The following is a 19,932-nucleotide window of genomic DNA, read 5'->3' as shown; positions in this document are numbered from 1 at the left end:
AAAAACAAAACAAAAAAAAGCAAACACTATTATATATATATATATATATATATATATATATAAAGTAGATCAGTGCTGTGGATGTATCGATTTTCAGCTATCAAGATTAACACTAGATTATGCATGGCCTAAATTTTTGTTCCTTATCAAATATTCATAAAAAAAGAAATAATAATAATAATAATAATAATAATAATAATAATAATAAAACTAAAATTAGAAGAAATCTGTTTTCTGGGCCAGGAATCTGTTCTTTCTAGGCTTGTTTGAAAGCTCTTTAAAATATCTTAAAAACAAAACAAAAATAACACTGCAAACAATTGCCTACATGCTTCTGTGTCCGTTAAAAGAAACCCAACAAAACATTGTTACTGTACTGTATATCCAACGTTCCTTTGAAATGAATCAAATGTGTGGTTTAAGTTGCCGCTTACACTTCTGGAGGAAGCATCGTTTTAAAAAAAAGATACACCATTCTGCTTTTCAGTAAACTCATTTTATTTATTTATTTTTTTAAATGGACCATTTGCGACTTAGTCCTTAACAGAAATATAAAAATCATCATTTTAAATCTATTCTACTCCCTTTTTGATAAATGAAGAAAAATTCAGTGGACCCTATACTCTTATTCCACTCCTGTTGGATTAGCTGTCAATACTTTAAATAAAAGATATAGCAGACACCACACAAAGGACCATCTTTCTGCTTTTTTTCATGCCTGGTCCTGAATCCCAGATGCGGGCGGTATCTTTGTTTGCTCCAATCGCACACTGGGAACAGAGTGAAGGAAGCATGGTGCTATCCATCCCTCACAGCCCTAATGAACAGTACAGGGTCAACAAACTTGACACACACATTTCAAAACGGTGGAATACCTACACTACTGGCCAGCTTAGCTTTCATAATCAAGTCTGCTCAGCCTGCTGCATTGCACTTTGTACAGACGAGCAAACTTGCAAGCCTTTAAGGTCATTAATCTCTCATCAATATTTACCGTTTGTTAGAAACTCCTGTACACACTACAGCAGAAAAGGTTTAAAAACCAACTTGTTTGCAAGAGATAGAGATTACATATAAAACAAACATTTAGTATTTGAAACCTTTTTGTCTGTAGAGTATATATACAAAATTTAAATTAAATAAAGTTCAGCCAAATAGTTTTCATCTGTGCTAAAGGCTCTTCGTCGTGGTGATGCGTTGGCTTTCTTTCTAGGCATGGAAATCGAAGGAAAGTCTTCAATACTGCGGCTTCACATTCTTGATCCCCTTTCTTGCAGAATCTGAAAGAAGGCAAAGGCATGTGTTATCTGAGCAATCTGCAAGGGATTCGTTTTCACTTGGCGTGCTTTCATTAAAAGCCCTGTGGTGATCTGCAGCACCGCCATTAACTGCTATGGGTACAGAAGGTGGTTGTGAGGTCTCGGCACCACAACGCTGTGTTCACCATGCTTCATAAGAAACCAAGTAAATCAGCCTGGGCTAGTGGTGTATGATGCACACACAGCCCTCAGGGAGTTAGCACAAGCAATGGGTAACCACAATAAAAAATAAAAAAAAAATTGCTTCAGTACGGCAAACTTAAAAGGTTGCCATCTTTACTATGAGTGGATAATCCCGGTGTATCAAATCAACCAGGAGCCCATCTTAGACCTGCATTTCATTATAGGGTTAATCTGCACCTCGGTCCAGAGATATAACAGTCCAGCCACTCTGCTCACTGTACATCAGTGGCATTTGCCTGGGGACCTCTGGTTGTTTATTAGCCCTGATGCACAAATATGGTGCTCCAGATCACCCTGATGCATTTGGGTGGAATTTATAAAACCCATTACCTTATCAGAGCACCAACGGATGCATAACAACTGGAATTATCACTTGGCCAGAATGCAAAAACAATATTAAAAAGGGAGCTCTGAAATGACAGAGCATCTCAGTGTTCTTAAATAACACGACTGGACAATGTGTCTGTCTTTGCATGTATACATTAGGACTCTGGGTACCGTACACACTTTCAATTTGATCAGATTTGGTATGGAGGCAAATACAGCTGACCCAAGCAAGCACAGCTCAGTGCGATAACTGAAATCTTAGAAGTCTGAATCATGTTCAATGTTGCCAGGGATTTCTTGTTTAAGAAAGTTTTCCCCTGGAAAGAATAGTAATAATAATAATAAAAAAAGGATTAGTCAGGCATTAAAAAACACATTCATAAAAAAATAAACCTTGAATAAATTGAGCTTGTGCAATAATTCCAGAAAGCTAAACACATACGCAGCATTACACAGTACCAGACTCCGAAAGGCAAACGATATGCATTGCTTTAGGAGACTGCAAATGCTTCCCACAGACACATTAGGCATTTACAGTAACACTGCATGAATAGCTTCCATAAAACCTAGCCTTTGGTGAAATGTGTGGCGGGTGTGTGTCTGGAGAGATTATTATAACAGATAGTCCTATAATGACTAAAAGGACGCAGCTGAACCAGGGCATTAAATATTTAACAAGAAACTCGGTCCATCATTGCTGGGCATTTTACCAAACCAGAGGGCCTGTTAGCTAGGGAATTAGTTTCCGATCAATACAGGACAGTAAGCTTTTTAGCTATCTTCTAGTACTTGGTTTGAATTTTCCCTGCCATTAACAAATCAGTGGGCAACTACTTGCAGGCTTGTACACAGCTAGAGCTCTGTACAGAGAGCCAGCGACACAGACAAGGGCAGGGCTTTGTCAAGATAAGCAGAGGACTGTGTGGAGTTTATCTACGAACACCAGCAGGCTATTTAAAGGGGCAGATTGTACTTGTGCTGCAGTTTATGTTCATGACCAGAATAAGTATTAACTCTACTAATGAGCAGTAGCTAGGGAGATACCGAGGAGCAGCTCTCCCGAAAGGCCAACAGGATCACGCCTCACCCGAACTCATAAAACAAACCACTGTGTTCCGCTGCCATTCCCCACAGCAGCTGCAAGGTCAGGGGGCTTCCCCTAGCAGCACCCGAAAACAAAAACAAAAACCATGACTGGGCGTACTAGGAGGTCATGCTACTATACAGAGTACGCATCTGAAATAAAGACACTGCCTGGATGTTATAGAGGGCACTTTTATAATGAATAGAAGTTATTAGGAGCACCAAATAAACATGAGGTACGTGGTTTAGTTTCTACAGAGTTCATAGTAAACAATAAGCACTTAAGACTGCTTTGGTTGCCTCAAAAAGGAAGGGAAGGGAAAAAGCATAGAAATAGAAAATCCAGTAAATATTTTATCTTCCAGACATGCTTCCCCCTTGCTGTAGGGAAGAACTTCTGTTTTCAATCTCCATATGAGTCACGTGTAATAGTAGATATAGATACAGGTAAGACACCATCAACAGGGTGCACAAGAGTCATGCTGATTTAAAAATGCGAACGGCAGCTATACATCTATGCAATTCTTCTGCAAACTGGTTAAAGAAAAAAAAAAAAAACTGGAGTCTACTTAGACATCTAACTCTACATCAAAACAGGATGATCTAAATGAGGGAGCTTTAAACAAGATGACAGTTGGCTTGGTACTGTACATGTGCAGATTCTGGGATAGATAGATAGATAGAACTAGGGTCTACATGGCTTCTAGGGGCAGCTGCTGTGCTCACCATGGCATTACAGTTCAAATTTAATCAGAGTCATTCATATCGTAATCCGTCTCTTCATCCTCACTCTGAGTCAGCATGCAAGAGGAAAGAAAAGAAAAAGAAGGAAAGAAAAGAAAAACGTACATAAATGCAAGATTTAAAGTGCAGCACTGAACCCTTTTCTTGGAGATCTATTGCACATTGAAAGCCAGACGCCTATGTTGTGCGACAAGTTTCCTGTTCGCACGGATGACTGGTGTAATGCTGCACCACTTACGATTTTGGCCTACATTCAGCCAACACATTTTAGATGATCTTTCAGGAACTGTAAATCAATAAAACAATCACATTTAACAGACAGACAAACTGAAAACTGTTATAAAAATAATCTACCAACAGTACTTTGGTGCACTTGTGGCCTAGATTACTGAAATTGATCTAAACACGTAACATACCCAAAAGCATTAAGACTAGTTATGAAAGCTAAATCTCCAGCAGTGAAGTCTTGCGCTGACAGCATGCAAGGAGTCCAGGGACGGTATCACTTTAAATCATTAAAACAGTGTCGGTATGTAGATTAGGAACGTGCTGAAATCATTTCAGGGCTACAAAGCCTCCTGATCACACTGTGCCTTACCTTGGCTTTTTCACTGGGCTCGCTGTTTGTGCCGTAGGCGGTGTTGTGCAACTCCTTCGACACCACACACAGGAACTCTGCTTGGTCTTCATTTCCGTAGGTATAGGAAGAACCAATACTGACCAGCTAGGAAAAAAAACAAACAATGCGCACATTAGCAGCAGACACACACACACACACACACACACACACACACACACACACCACATGTCAATGTCGTTCTATTTTGAAAACATTTCCGCTGTCCGTGAATGGCTTAAATCTCTCCTAGCATTGTGTTCATGTCATTCCTAAAATTAAATAAAAAATGAATACAAAATGTGTATTCTACAGTAGCTGGAAATCTTTCAGCAAACTTCAACAAGAACATATTTACCATGGTTATAAAATTGACTGAAAGACCATAGCCGGTTTAAACAAAACCAGAAACTATACACACACCACACAATTTGCACAATGGATTTCCATTCCTATATTTCCTACCGAGAGAAAAATAGAATGACACTGATTATTTACTAACGTTACCACAATGAAAACCGATGAATGACTGGGGTTTTAAAAAAAAAAACAAATACATGGCCATGCATTTTGTATTGCCCAGGAAGCTTTCATACACAGGTTCATGTTTGTAACGTTGGCCTGCCTGCATTTATATAAAAAAAGAAGTGCCTCCGACACATGTATCTAAGCTGTAAGCAGAATGGGATGCTGCTCCTCCTTTTCAATCGGTCTCACCCGAGGGGATTCCAATAGTTTTTCGGTTGCTTAGGAAACGGGTCTCAGATCTCTGAGCTGCAATTAAATTGCTACCCCCTGCTTGTGCACATTAGACACAATGGTATATTTAAATTTCTAATGGAAAAATTAAAAAACAAAAACAGGAAAAAGTACAGGTATTTTACCACAATGCAAACTCTGTTTTAGGCACAACCCCCAGGACACTAATGGACACAGCAAGGTCTGAAAACTTAAATGCCTGCCAGTAAGTTTTGAACTCCTTTATTCACCCATTTCAATTAAGCAACTTCTCTTTAAAACTGCTACTTTTTAAGAACAGACCATGGAAAGATCAACATTACTTTTGATGGTCACGATAATACTTGCTGCTGTTCCTCTCCACTCTAACCAATTTCCCAGCATAAAAATGAACTGGTCTATGCACCAGATGGTTTTGTAAGCAATTGCAACCCAACAGCCACTCGTTCGCTTGTTCACGCCCTTTTGGGCCGCTGGCTCTCCGATTAAAAATATTTTATAGGTTTTTGCTGCACATGTCCTGGCATGCCCGGCTGCTGTAATGAATATAATCAACTGCTAATTCCTCCTGCAAACAGATCTTCTGCAGGGCTCTGAGGTGACAGTACCATGCCAACCTGAATTCTGGCATGACTACAAGTTACACAGCGTCTGATTAATGTTTTCTTAGTAAAGCCGACAGATAGCAAGTATGAAACAGAGATGTAAAAACACCTCAGGGGTACTAACCTAAGACTATTACAAAAAACCTGCAAGATAACAAATACATTCTCATAATACAAGACGGGAATAAAAATAAAACAAACCAAAAAAAAAAAAAAAAGAAAATCAGCTTGCCTGCACCACACAGAAAGACTGCAATCACGATAAAGTCGGTACTGTGCATTTCAGTGTTTAGTTAATGTCATTTGTATACATGAAAATAAACCACAATCTGTGCATCCCCAATTTCGTATTAGAAAAAGAAACCCCACAGCAATTAAAACCTACTGGTTGTGCGTATTATAAAAAAAACTCTTTTTGGCTACAAACACACACTTGTTACAAAAACAGGCTCTGGAATGCCATTGTGCTGCACTACTTAGAAGCTGCTGAATAGGTGCTATGCACCTCAGGGAGCAGAATCTACACCACAGAACTGCCATGCAATGCTAGCCTGAACCCCCACTACCAAAAGATAAACCACCCACCTTCACATATTGAATTACACAGAATTAGAACATCGTCTTTGCATTCAATTATACTCAAGTTCTTAGTGTTTTTTATTTTTTACAAACAAATCATTAAGGGGGAAAAAAAATGAATTGTGCATCATAAATCAACATTCTTAGTTACAGTATTATAGAGGTGTGCATTTAGGGACACCCGTAGTGATGTTAGCATGGATGGAATGAGCATGAATTACAGCAATCAGCAGGGCACTTTCAAGGACAGCAGGCGATAGAGGGATGTGTAGATGGGTTATGTAATCCATGCAGGTCCACCCAATATTTTGTCTCTTGGTTTTATTAGAAAAAGAAGTTGAGCCAAAGAGCCAACATCCCAACACTGATAGGATAGTCATACAATTCAGAAAAAAAATAAATCTATGCCTAAATAAAGGGGGACAATTACCCAGAAAGTAAAATCAGAAAGGGTTCAGTGTACTCTGAAACCACACCCTGGCTAACATTGGCTTACACACACACACACACACACACACGACACGCAGTGCACTTAAAAAAACAAACTGCAATACATTTAATGCAAGCCTTCGTTAATGCAAATGTGAGGATTCCAAATTAGAATTTCTATCCGCGACACCTGACAGAACAGTGGCTGAATGCAGAGATGGAAGCAGCAGGGAGGCAGGGGGGCAGGCAAGCCATGCAAGGCAAAGCCGAGAGGAGACTCGGGAGGGAATCGTGAGACACACCTCGCTGCTGCTGTTCTGGACACTGGGCTCCTCCCCCTTCACTTCCCTCGACACAATCAGCAGAAACTCTGACTGGTGGTCCCGGCCATAGCCAATCGGGGAACCTACACTGACAAGCTGCAACGACCAATCAGAGCACAGTGTCGTCATTCTGCATCGAATCAACAGACTGCAGATAACATAATAAGGTTTCTGTATTTTAAAAAGAAAATGCCCGTAAAAATTGTATAGTTGCTCAAGATTTATTTTTTTGTACACATTATTTTAAGAAAATACAGTACATATATAAACAAACAAAGTGCCAATTGCAAAAGAGTAGACTTACAATGGCCATATTGTAGGGCTGCATTGTGCAAGGGATGGTGTGGTCCAGAACACAGCAGTGACAAAGGGTGGGTGTGTGTGTGTGGGGGGTGGGGTCTGATTTTTGGGGAAGGATAAGGGCCGCTTCCAACATATAATCTAAATTAAACATTGAAAGATTTGGCTACAGAAGAACCCCGCTCCCCCCTCCCAAATAATAAAACATGATTTGGCAAATACAAATGCTTTTTCAATTCCTAAAAGCTCAATGCTCCAGATTTCCATTCCAATAGAGATATAAAGAACAGACCAGCCCTGCCCTATTACAGCAGCATGGTAAACTAACATCAAGTCAGATTCAGCAGTGATGCAGAACAGAGCCCCCCTACCTCCTCAAAAAACAAAAACACATAAAACTACTTTCATACAAGGCGCAAATTTACCAACAGACATTGAAACAAGACACGTGTATTTTGGGGCTACATCTCAGGAGCTTGTCTGCAACAGACACTACTATTGGCATGAGCATACTTCCAATAACTTCTCTTTTAAGCACCTTGAATTACATACAAAATACACGGATCATTTTTGGTCTTACACTGCAGGTAAATTTCCCATGTTACGCATGTGCAGATTTTTTTAAAAGTGTGATGGTTTGTGCCTAAAAAGAAACCTCAATAGATGTCCCAACCAAGCACCTTTCCTACAAATGAGAATGAGCAGTTTCTGAACTGATCGATCAAGAGAGAAGACTTCAGGGCACATGGAGCCAACATTCCAGATGAATGGAAGACTGTGTAACACATGGTCAGGGAGGCAGGACTGTTGTAATACATGGTCAGGGAAGCAGGACTGTTGTCTGAGGCACCCTATAATCACAGCTTATTTTAGTTTGTTAGTGTTTTGGTCTTCCCTTTAAAGGTCTTGGATTTTAACCAAATCAGCAGTTTGGCTTTGGAATCTGAACAAAAGAAAATGGCAGCAACACTTAAACTTGTCACTCAACAAGAAGCCTGGTAGAATTTCAAGGTTCAAAGCTCTGCATTTGAAGACTTTAGACACAGGTGGTGCGATGTACTCGCTCTTATTAAAAACATGACTATGTTGCTTTAAATATCTCCCACATAATGAAACAAAAAACAGGGAAAGTTCCAAATTACACGACAGGCTTTGCTAGCGATGTCATGCAGCACTGCCACAAAGCATGTGATTGCAATATACTAATCATGCGAGTCTCAACCTCACAATATTCCAATCTCCACTAGTTTTTAGCAGAAGTAGCAGCATTCGTACAGTAAATGTGGAACTCGCTTGCAGATGAAGTTATACACTAGTGTAGTAGGGGTTCGTGCAGAATCTCTCGATTCAAATTTTAAAGTTACTGAAGCAAACTGTATACATCTGCAGGACTTCTGTAGGTGAGACTGCCAATGAAGACTCTGCTGCCAGCGTCACTGTACCTGCTCAAACTTCCAGCCGTCAGACATGGTCGAGACCATCTGCGTTAGTTCTTCTTCCTGGCACTGTAGAACTCTGTAAACGTGTTTCACGGGCACCTTAAAAAAAATAAAAATAAATAGTTCAGCCTATTACAGTGGTGCATGCATCCTACAACAGATTCAGAACCATCTCCTGTACAAGGCTACATTACGGAAGGTCTAGAACTGAAGAGGTCCACTGTGTAAGCACTAGAGCTGCACAAAAACATTATTCGGATAGGCTCTCCAGAGACGAGGAATACTCATGTGGATTGGGCTCATTTACCATTCCAAGTGAAGAAACAGCTGCTTGGATTTGTGATGACTGATGCTTTCCTTACGACTCGGTTGGAGAACAGCAATCCACACAAACCCAAGCAGCTGTGTCTTCACTTGGAATGGTCAATTAGCTGATGTCAACACCAATGACCCCGATCGTATATAATTTATAAAAAATTAAAAAGTCTACACAATACCCGCAAAACATTTTTTTTTCATCCTGTAAAATCAAAGACCTCTTTTAAATGGTTTGTCCCACCATCATGTTAATTTCCTGCGATTCTTTGTGTAAAAAAAAAAAAAAGAGACCTGTACCTTCCACTCTTTGTTTGCAATCACAGCGTGGGAGGATAGCAGAATTATCATCCCGTAGCAACAGAAAGTGATCTTGCTAAAGGCTGTTTCTTGCAGCTGAAGTACAGGTGTGTGACGACGTGAGACACAGTACGAGCTGCATGCAGATTCTCATTCCAGCCTACCTGTGAAGGTTTGCAGTCTCTTTCTCTGATCTTGTCTTTGATTAGTTTTATTAGTGACGTGATATTGTAGAATTCTGCCTCCTCCAACACTCCTGGTAACAGAAAAAAGTAAATGACATAGATAATAGAAAATGACATAGATAATAGAAAAAGCATTGTGCTACTAGGAGATTGTAGGAATGTTCGTCTTGATGCTTTTTATAGATTTGGAAAAAGTGATTTACATAGTGGTATACAGCGATATAGGATTGTAAAAACGCTAGTTTACATAAAAATCGGCACATTTGCATGCTGTGTGCTCAGATATAAAACACACACCTTCTTCAGCCAAGTCCTTGTTGAAGACCAGCTTTCCATGTCTCAAGTAATTTAGCACTGGACCAAAATACGTGGGGTCTCTGTCTATAAGATAAGCACCTGTTTCATCCTGGAGAACAGAAAAGAAAGAAAAGGCAATTAAAAGCTATGGCTATGCAGATTTACAGACAACGCTTTAGCTTAACAAATCAATAAAACATCTATAGAAGTTATATACTAGACATTTAATAAGCCAGGCTGTACCAGGGTTAAGAACATGCAACTATAAAAAGAAACCCTCCAGAAATTATGAAAGGATACTGTACGTGTGTAAGGCACCACATAATTAAGACCTTATATATTGTAAAACTTTTGTTAACACACTTTCATAGGTTTTATAAATGGATCCTTAAGCGATTTATTTGGAGGAACAGTGAAAACAGGGCTGGAATCAAATGCAAAACCTGCTGTGGGTCAGGATTGCTACATCCTGAAGGCATGGAAACTACAGCAGTGCATTAACCCTGAGAATACAGCAAAGTGCAGAGGGTCACATTACTGTTCATCCCATTTGCTTAACAGAATGAAAGCATCTCCTTGTAGCCATGGAGTCGAAACACACCCACAATGGCAAACAACCAAGGCTTGTATTTAAAATAACCACTTCATATTCAACATGTAGGTACATGTGGAAACAGAGCTTGCCACTTACAGGCCTTGTTCAACATCCCACTTAAAGACGCACATTACCAGGGTAAACAGAGCTGTCCTGCTCCATGTGTCTACCAAAGAGTTCAACTCAATTCAAGATCACATTTCAGGGCGAGAGAAAGGCAATACAGACTTCTGTTTTCCACCACTTCTTGCTATTCATTACTCTCAAACTAAACAGACTCCTGTCAATAGTAAGATTCATAAAACGGGACTGGAATTTTAGAGAAAACTACCTGGCAAGTTCAGAGTTAAAGGAGGAAAGGCAAAGAGGGGCATTGTGGGAAAGCCATGTTGTCATCTCAGTACGTTTGTTATTTGAATATATTTGCATATTCAAAATGCTTAATATTTCAACTTTTTTTTTATACTTTTGATAACATAAAAGCACTGCATTACTTTAAAAGGATATGTGGAGAGTGAATACATGCAGTCATTTTTTATTCAAATACTATAACTGGCTGTGTGGTCCAGTGGTTAAAGAAAGGGGCTTATAACCAGGAGGTCCCCGGTTCAAATCCCGCCTCAGCCACTGACTCATTGTGTGACCCTGAGCAAGTCACTTAACCTCCTTGTGCTCCGTCTTTCGGGTGAGACGTAATTGTAAGTGACTCTGCAGCTGATGCATAGTTCACACACCCTAGTCTCTGTAAGTCGCCTTGGATAAAGGCGTCCGCTAAATAAACAAATAATATTGTAGGGTGACTGCAGCAGCTGATCAGAAACGCAGGACTGGGATGGTGGTTATAGTGAAGTAATTCTGAATTGGACAAGAGAACGGCAGTGAGCTACTTTGACTTTGCATCCCAGTGGGGTGAAATGAGTTGACAGGACTGGCAATACAATGGAAAATGAAAATGTATTTCCAGTTCACTTCCATTACTGGCAAAGACTTGGTTTGCATTTGACAGGCATTCAAGTATAAAAATAAAAAGTCTGGAAAAGTTTAGCTGTTCACAAAATCTTTTTGGAGATGACCTCGGGGGGGGGGGGGGGGGGGGGGGACACGACAAAAACAACTTTGGGAACCAAGGAAAGAATAGGACTTCTGACGCGCTTGTACGGCAGATTTTAACAGACGCAGACAGGTGTAGGATGTCCTTTCTGCAAATCATTGGAATAAAAGTCATTGGCACTCATGATTTATTCTCGTCCTTTTTGCAAAGCCACCCTGATCTTTAAAACACCAGGTGTGCAGGACTGGAAAAGGTGACGGAATGCTACGTATGCAGGTTTATCAGCTTTATATATATCCCCAGATCAAGCATAAGCTGCTTTTCCACTGCTGTGAAGATGTGAGCTCATGACAGCAGGTTTACTGAGCACTAGGTTGCAGATCACATCGTTTACTGTACAATACAGGCAAGGATCTTTCATTTCAGCTGGTGTCATATATAAATTCTCTTATAAAACTGTATATACAGGACAGAAAAAAAAAAGTAGCCCACACATGCTTCTATTTTATATGAATGCTAAACTGCCCGAGTGACAGTCATAACCAGTTCTTGTAGTCACTAAATTGAGCAGCCCTTCCATTCATTAGGTGAACAGAGGTGTTCTATTCACTACACTAAGCAAGGACCTGGTTGAAACAGGGTCCTGGATTATAACGGACTGAAAAAGACACAAGCCCCACTGTCCTGGACCAGGCATGGGCACTGACACTGCCAGGCACACTGGAAGCAGTTAACAGCTTCAGGTTTAATTGCATCAATTCAACCATTGGCATGGTTAGAACAAAGACACTGCGACCATTTCGATACAACTAACCGAAGCAGGAAAGTCACTGCAGGGAATCAGAATGGAAGCTGTACTGTAATTCAAGTCTCAGGGTCTGTGCATCTTATGAGAGACAACAGTGCCATAGAGAATGTATCATTTCAGATTCCTCTAAAAGCTTTTATAAAAATAAAAAAAAACACCCCACACACAACAATAAATGATTGACCCAAAAGAGAAACGGAATGCTGTGGAATTAAAAACCTCTCTCTATTCGGTCAGAAATCACTATCCTTTGAGGATACCCCAAAATAGTTTTTTTTTTTTTTTTCATATATTCTGAGTGGCCTGTTGGATTTCTACCATGAAGCCAAACGTCAAAGAAATTACAGATGCAGCGAGTGAGGCAACACTTAATACTTTATGATCAGTGATGTTACCTGATTTGATATTGTCTTTTACATGTAGAAGTATGTCCTCAGTACCCGTCAAAAAAACTAAAAGGAATCAAAAACACACACACACACACACACACACACACACTATACTCCACCCGTCCATTTGTTGATGCATATTACAAATATTTGAATCAAAGTGGACCTACAATGACAAATGAACAGCTTCCCTATTATATATATTATGATATTGCACACCGCCTTTGTGGCTGCACTGCACTGTGGGGTTGGGGAAGGTAGGCAGTCACCCCTTAAGTAATGCAATAAGAGGCAGCGTGTGTCAAGTGTTGGCGAGGACAGTAAACAGTGGGGTGGACTGTGTGATAATTCAATACTGTGCTTGTGGCGTCTCTCCAAGCCCCAGTGATCACACACACGCTGCAGGCTACCGTCTGAGGGTGAAGAATGCAGAGCAGTGCAAGCAGGATCTGTGGCTGAAGAGAGGCTATTGATTCCCTGTGCCGGGAAATACAATCTGGCCTTTATAAGAGGGAGGCAAGACACACTGGGGGCATGGTTAATGCACACTACAGACGGCAGTCTTCAGGCCTCCGAATTGGATATTACCCACAGTGAACCCCCCTCCCCCGGCAAACTGATCACAAACTACAGTAGAAGGCTGCAAACTGATTAAGGCCACTTTTATCCTTCTGCATCCTTTCACCTTCCCAAGGCCTTGCGGTCTAAAAAAATAGCATGAAAAGAATAGGGACAAAGTTTAGCAGTTTTTGGAAGGGATTCAAAAGGGGGGAAAGTGGGGAGGGGGGATGGGACAGGATAAGGTATGTCTAATCCATGAGGCTGTGAGCTTTGAAAGTTAAACTACGAGGTTGGGAACAAAGGACGGAACTGGAAAACACATGCGATTCCCAGCAGCTAAAATATCAAGCTATAGAAATATATATTTAATTAAAAAGTGGTGTAAATAGATTTTATAATAGGTTGCACTGGGATTTATTCCCCTATGCGAAAGGACAGCACACCAAGTAACGACTGGGGAAAAAATGTATTACTCAGTTGCAACCCTTTAGGACTGCACCTTTTTGCTCAGGTTATATAGCGCATGCTGTCATTTTTGCTTTTGTTCTCAAGCGATTAAATGAAGACAGGCAATGGACCCAGCATGTTAACGTTCCTTTTAGAGCTTGAGATTTAAACCCTGCTGCGTTTCCTCCTTAATAAATCAGGTGCATGTCACAGATTTTTAGGAACGCAGTTCAGAATTATGAACCACGCTGAGAAAGCATCTGTCCTGTACCAGCGTCTGCACACCCTGCAGATTAGCGTAAAGCAATCTGCAACCAGGAATGCTGTAGAAATGACAGAATAACAAAGTGCAGGTAGGAAGTGGACTTAAATAAACCTCAGGACTGCACATTCTGTCTTTAAAAAGCAAAAATATGTTACTTCCGTTTAAAGGTGAAGGTTGAAGTGCTTACAGCATTTCTACTTCCAAAAAACACATCTCCTCCCACGTGAAGTCAGCAGGACACATCTGCTATTAAACGTTCAAGAGGAATCACCATTTGTGTGTTTCTCCCCTCCCCCTCCAAAGAATGGTCACCACCAGTTGGTAGACTGTCTGGATCACAGAGGCATTCATAATATCCTGACGGTCAGAGTAAATCATCAAGAACTATGTAGCACATCATAGCCAAGCCAACCCAAGGAGCTGTACAATAGCAGTTAATTATTAAAAGTCCAAAAATATCTGACACTACAACCAAATTGTAAGACACAAGTTGGTAAAACATCAGTGCTTCACACCGGTTGAAATGCACAGTATACGAAGAAACTTAACATGAAGCAGGATGCAGCCAAGGTAAAAGGTTATTTTGCAATGCGTTTACAATGGAAGCACTGTTGCTATTTGCAGAATAGTCTATTTCCACTGAAGAAACAGCTGCAGTAATGTGGTTTATTTGCATCACTGCCATCAGAGGCAGGACAGCCTGCAGATCGAACCAGAACACCATGTTCTGGAAGGTATAAAATGCTAGAAAGGGTTACACGATGCAGTCCAATGTTCCAAAGGCATTCCACTTGGCCTAATTAAAATGCTAGAAAGGGTTACACGATGCAGTCCAACGTTCCAAAGGCATTCCACTTGGCCTAATTAATCCCACCAGCTAAATATATAAATGATCACGATCAATGTGTACAGTGTGCTGCATCAGGGCAAGCTTTGCTTATTTTTTCTCTTCGTCAACAGATTCCAGTTTTTACAGCAGGCTTTCATAACCATTGTGAACTCGCAATCCCCGTACAGATGTGGTGCTGGAATTCTCGCTTATCAATGGCAGGAAACCCAAAACAAATTGGCGGCCCAAGAACAATGGAGGATGATGCTTAACTCTAAACATAAGCCAGCACAAATACGTTCCTACATGCATGAACTTTGAGAACAAAGCAGGGGGGGTTTACAGAGGGAGGTTACTGGGACTGTGCTTCTAAAAAAAATATATATATTTATATGAAGCCAAAAAAGACGTTGTAATGCAGTCAGCAATTATTCTGATGTACCCCAAAAAATGCACAATGCTGTAAATGAGGTCCTTATCAGAAAGGGGGGCAGCAAAAAATAATTAATAAATAAATAAATAAAACACAAGAGGAAAGGGAAGAGAAACCAAACCTGTGGCTGCCTTGATTTACCATCTAACCAAAAAAACCACAAGAGGATTGCATCGCAACTGGAAGTTTACTTAAAGGTTTTCGAACTTACATTGCTTAACATCAGAGAGCCAAACTTCAAACAAACTCTTTCAAAAAGAGTGAGCAGTTCATAAGTTTAAATAAAATTAAATAAAAATACTGGCTTATGAAATTAAATGTTTTTGCACTCAGCCAGCGACATGAAGTGTTTAAACCACCCTTTACTACTGAACACAGATTATGCTCCATTTACAGCCAAGCTTTTTGCATTGTGGCCAACAGATCTGCATAGCTCATGAACTCTAGTCTATAGCTTACAGTACTTATAGCCATTTGCAAATTCTATTATATTTTGGCTTTTAGTTTAGTTTTTTCTTTTCATGATTTTTAATTGGAGTAATGTCATGCATGAGGCGTCATAAGTTTGCCATTATATTGCAGAAAAAATTGCTGCGTGACAGTTCAACCTCATCTCACAGCTGATAATGCAATATTGCCATTACTGTACATTCAGAGTTTAGACGGATCTTTTAAAAAGAAGCCCTGCAGTGACCACTTTCTCAGCGTTCTGTGCCGATTCATTCCTGCTCCCTGCGTTCCCAGCCTTTCCAACACTTCCCATGGTGTGAATCGGATGAATCGATTGAAACAAGGAAAACACAACTCAGCCTCAGGCTCAGCCTGAACGAACACTACTACCACAGTCTCTGTATAGCTGCACTTACTACAGCAGACTGATTGATTTGTTTTTGTAATGTTTGCAATTGCTGAACTTGTCAGATTAAACAGCGAAGATTTTTTTATTTTTAAATCGGATAGATATCTTTCACAGAACAGACAGGCAGTGTATCTGCCAATAGCTGGTGCATGGAAACAGCAAGTCACGTGCCTTGGATTAAACGTGCCTCTTACAACATGTACTGTAGCAAGCTCAGCCCGAACCACACCCACAGCTAAATCAGGCTGAGGCAGAACATGAGCGGTCTTGTAACTACCTCCTTGTTCAACACACACATGCAAACAGCACTGCAAGTGCCTTCACTATACAATGCACTTCCAATAAACAAATGATGCAATATTGACCTCAGTTATTTTTTTAAACAGTTTTAGCATTACAAACCCACACCTTAAAACCAGTTCGTTCTAAAACAAAACTGTCATGCAGTCATTATACACAGAAATGACATCAGTTCCTCTTCTATTTGGGGAGGGGGGGGGGGGGGGGGGGGAGAGAATATGCTTTTTAAAAATGCTGTAGAGCGTGGCAGTTGTGTCTACTGCATTGTAAAGTGGCTGCAAACGTATGGCCAATACGTTTAGAAAACGAAACAATTATAAATAAAAACAGTGTGAGCTTGACGCTTTAATCCTATGCACCGTGGCTTGTTGAATATGCAACTCATTCATTATTAGTAGGTTGAGGCTTTGCAGACGTACAGCATAAAAGTTTTCATGTCACCGGCCCGCAATAGTGCATTTGACATGATAATGAGTGTCTTTGTCTGTCAAAAGACACAGAAGGAGAAGATTCCTTAGTAACTGACAAGCACCGCTTTATTTCTAAACCCTTACCCAACTCCATGCAGTACTGCTATAGCCTAGCTCCTAAGCCAGTATTACAGAAGCACACAGACGAACGAGAACCTGTACAATACGAATGTCCACTATGCACTTTTAAATCAAAAATAGTCCTATATACTTGGATGTTGAAACCACGCATTTGTTGGATGTACTTCTAGTAATATGCATCAGTTTACTCTTTAAAACATATATATATATATATATATATATATATATATACACACACACATAGCCTTTTATTGCAACGTATCGCTTACAACAAAGTAAAGCCGCACGCATATGCTTTGAGTTTACATTTTTTGTATAGTGTAGAAATTTACAAGCATCAGCGGTCTTTCATCGTAACTTATTAACAAACAGTGGACAAACAACTTTAACTGTTACTCGCAAGTAATAATATATTATTAAGATCAAAACATGAGCTTCCTAGTTGCTATAGCAGCAGAACAAGTTATCTACGTAGTTTATTCCATTCCAAAGCCATTCCTATGGTCACGTGTTCCTTTAAAATTGTTTTAGATATGGATTATTAAGTTACACAACAAAAATAAAACGTGCTCCCACTCAACACAACTTAAGTGACGATGCACAATTCAAAACCAAGCCCACACAGTATCCATCGCTCGGCTGAATAATAATAAGAATGAATCATTTCTAAACAAACACAGCAGGGTAGTAATTAACAGTATGCCAGACTCAAGACAGTTGTTTAGTAATAGCTGCGCTTGTCTTAGTAATTTTAACAAGACATTATATTTCGTATCGGAATTAATAAATTACAGACGCACGCAAGCAGTTATTATGTCATGAACGTGGTAAGTTATACAAGTTGCAAAATTGTTCTACCGAATTATTTGTTGACAGTATATATTTTTTTTCTATCGTTAAAAAACGTTCCGACTTAACCAATTCTGATCAGAATGTTATTAAATAATAAAACGGCCATGCTATACATTACTGCCATTACTATTGTGTCCCGCTATGAACCAACCCATGCCATGATGCACTAAACGTATTATTAACACAACAGCGTTTGAACTGCCCCAGCTAAACCGGACCCCAATCCCGTACTAGCCCCACAGTACCTTATCGGAGTCGAGGTCGGGGTCGGCCTGACATAGTCGATAGAGGAATGACTTCGGGTCTCGGCAGAGTGTCTGCCGTGTCGTCAAGAAATACGTGCCCCCCACGTTCAACCGGACCCACTTGGAGGCTCCGGCGCCGGGGGTCTGTGTCAGTTCTCCGGGAGAGAGGACGGAACACCTCCGGCAACCGGAGCTGCTGCAGTCATAGCTATTTTCTGCCATCCCGCTTTCTCTCCACTCTCAGCTACAGGAACTCTTGTGAGCTAGCAGGCAGGAAGTCCCGTCTTTAATACACTGTTCCCTCCTACAAGCGAAAGCCTCGTCGCCACTCCTATTTTCTCCCAGTTGCAGAGTATGCGATCATCGTCTGTCTTCTGAGGGTAAAAGATGAATCGGCTCTACTGGTGTTTACAATCAACCTCGGTGAGCTGACTCCTTTTTTGAAAACTGCAAGCAGTAGACATTTATTGCATTGGTGTAACGCAATAGTTGTGTGAATGCATGCAGACCATACCCAAGTGTAGAAAGTCCGACGCCACACACAAAACAATGCTGTTTTTATTAAACGATCTTTCTGTGAGAGGGGTAATACAGTTGAGAAAGCAGGCCACAAATTAATATCTTAAACTGGCCACAAATGCACCGTTGAGAGAGATTATTTATCAGTAATTTGAATAACAACTAGGTTAATAGTGCTTTTTTTTTTTTTTCTTTCTAGTTTTGGGTCAAATATTTAGCAAACTTTGCCCTAGAGTAAACATATTGGGACATATTTCTGAAGCATTTCACACCCACATTTTATGTTTAATGAAAAAAAACTTAACATGTATATTATTAACATCTTAAATACTAGTGTGCTTATTTATATTAACACACACACCTTTGCCTGTGACAAAGAGAGATTCAGTTAAGTCACAGGTGTACACCTTCATTTATCAAATAAATGCTGAGCAAGCTCACTGCAGAAAACTTGCATTTGGAACCAGGTGCAAATATGTAGTCATTTTAGCAATCCATCTCAATAGAGGTCATAATCAACAGCGTGCAAAATCATCCTTTTTTTAAGCATTGTGCTTGTTATACTTTATGCATCATTCTGCCAACTGCTGTTTTCTATATACAATGAATCTAATCTTCTGCTCGTCTCAGTTTAAAACACCTGCATCCATTTTATGATGTATTAAAAGCAAAAATCATTCTACGGCAGTACGCAATGGGAGTGAAAATAAATAAATAAAAAAAAAAATCTGTTGTGGTTAAAACCACTTCTCCCTTAAATGCAATGAGCATCTGGTGAGACCTGCTGGCCAAAAACAATATTGTAATTGCTATCAAGATGAAGACTTGATTCTTGTGTGCAAGGCAGTGTTGTGGGATGCAGAAAGCAAATAATCGAATATCTGAATTAGGATGGTATTTGAGAATAACCTCTGCATAAACCAGTCTGCATTTAACATCAATAAAATAGTCTTAAGATAAATGCATTGTGAATGGGCATGGTAGCACAACAATGGGATAGTACTGGTTGTTCTGCTGCAGCTTGCTTCAGTAACTGGGTCATAACCAATCTATCCCCATACCACAGATATCCATAGCTTGCATTGTTGTTATACTTGAAAAGGTGGACAGTATATCCAGTGAAAATTTGAATTTAATTCTTAAAGCCGTCTATGTATAAAATTGTTAAATCAGTAACATTATTAATATACTTGCTGAATAAAATTTTTAATAGAATTTGGTGTACTGTCCAATATAAACCACCAGAGGTCAGGCTGTGGTTGCTTGTTAAATTTAAAAAAAAAAAAAAAAAATAGAAGAAATGTTGTGTGTTTACATCACCTGCTGGACACAACTGGCAAGTGCATCTGAAATTCTTCAGTCATTATTCGAGAAAAAAAACAAAACATTCTGTTTGAAAATACCTATAACGCATGTTTGAACATGTGCAGGACTACATCATACAAA

The 19,932-nt window shown here is 39.9% G+C and overlaps 1 protein-coding gene across 4 annotated transcripts; it reads right to left on the bottom strand.

Moving 5' to 3' along the window:
• Nucleotides 1-474: 474 nt before the first annotated feature.
• LOC117431062 (BTB/POZ domain-containing protein KCTD5-like) lies at nucleotides 475-18,351 on the bottom strand. 4 transcript variants are annotated; one of them, XM_058995755.1, is made up of 8 exons: nucleotides 17,968-18,351; nucleotides 9,783-9,891; nucleotides 9,465-9,556; nucleotides 8,689-8,784; nucleotides 6,926-7,042; nucleotides 4,255-4,380; nucleotides 3,639-3,703; nucleotides 475-1,280 (listed from the first exon to the last, which is right to left on the bottom strand). In XM_058995755.1, exons 1-7 carry the CDS (start codon nucleotides 18,187-18,189, stop codon nucleotides 3,659-3,661), a joined length of 807 nt encoding a protein of 268 aa, XP_058851738.1. In that variant the 5' UTR covers nucleotides 18,190-18,351; the 3' UTR covers nucleotides 475-1,280; nucleotides 3,639-3,658. The 4 variants fall into 4 exon arrangements, with proteins under 4 accessions (XP_058851738.1, XP_033907556.1, XP_058851739.1 ...); XM_034051665.3 differs by lacking the exon at nucleotides 3,639-3,703 and having other exon boundaries at nucleotides 17,968-18,343; XM_058995756.1 differs by lacking the exon at nucleotides 6,926-7,042 and having other exon boundaries at nucleotides 17,968-18,341.
• Nucleotides 18,352-19,932: the final 1,581 nt, after the last annotated feature.

Source organism: Acipenser ruthenus, chromosome 22 (assembly GCF_902713425.1).
Source record: "Acipenser ruthenus chromosome 22, fAciRut3.2 maternal haplotype, whole genome shotgun sequence".
Taxonomy (NCBI): Eukaryota; Metazoa; Chordata; class Actinopteri; order Acipenseriformes; family Acipenseridae; genus Acipenser; species Acipenser ruthenus.
This window is presented reverse-complemented; position numbering and strand designations above follow the sequence as displayed.

What these genes read in the sequence shown, in the direction of transcription:
- LOC117431062 (XM_058995755.1), bottom strand. Translation starts at nt 18,189, where the DNA reads ATGGCAGAAAATAGCTATGACTGCAGCAGCTCCGGTTGCCGGAGGTGT. An exon ending in CCGACCTCGACTCCGATAAG is followed by an intron (nt 9,892 to 17,967) that starts GTACTGTGGGGC and finishes TCTGTTCTCCAG; the next exon opens with GATGAAACAGGTGCTTATCT. An exon ending in TCCAGAACAGCAGCAGCGAG is followed by an intron (nt 4,381 to 6,925) that starts GTGTGTCTCACG and finishes TTTTTTTCCTAG; the next exon opens with CTGGTCAGTATTGGTTCTTC.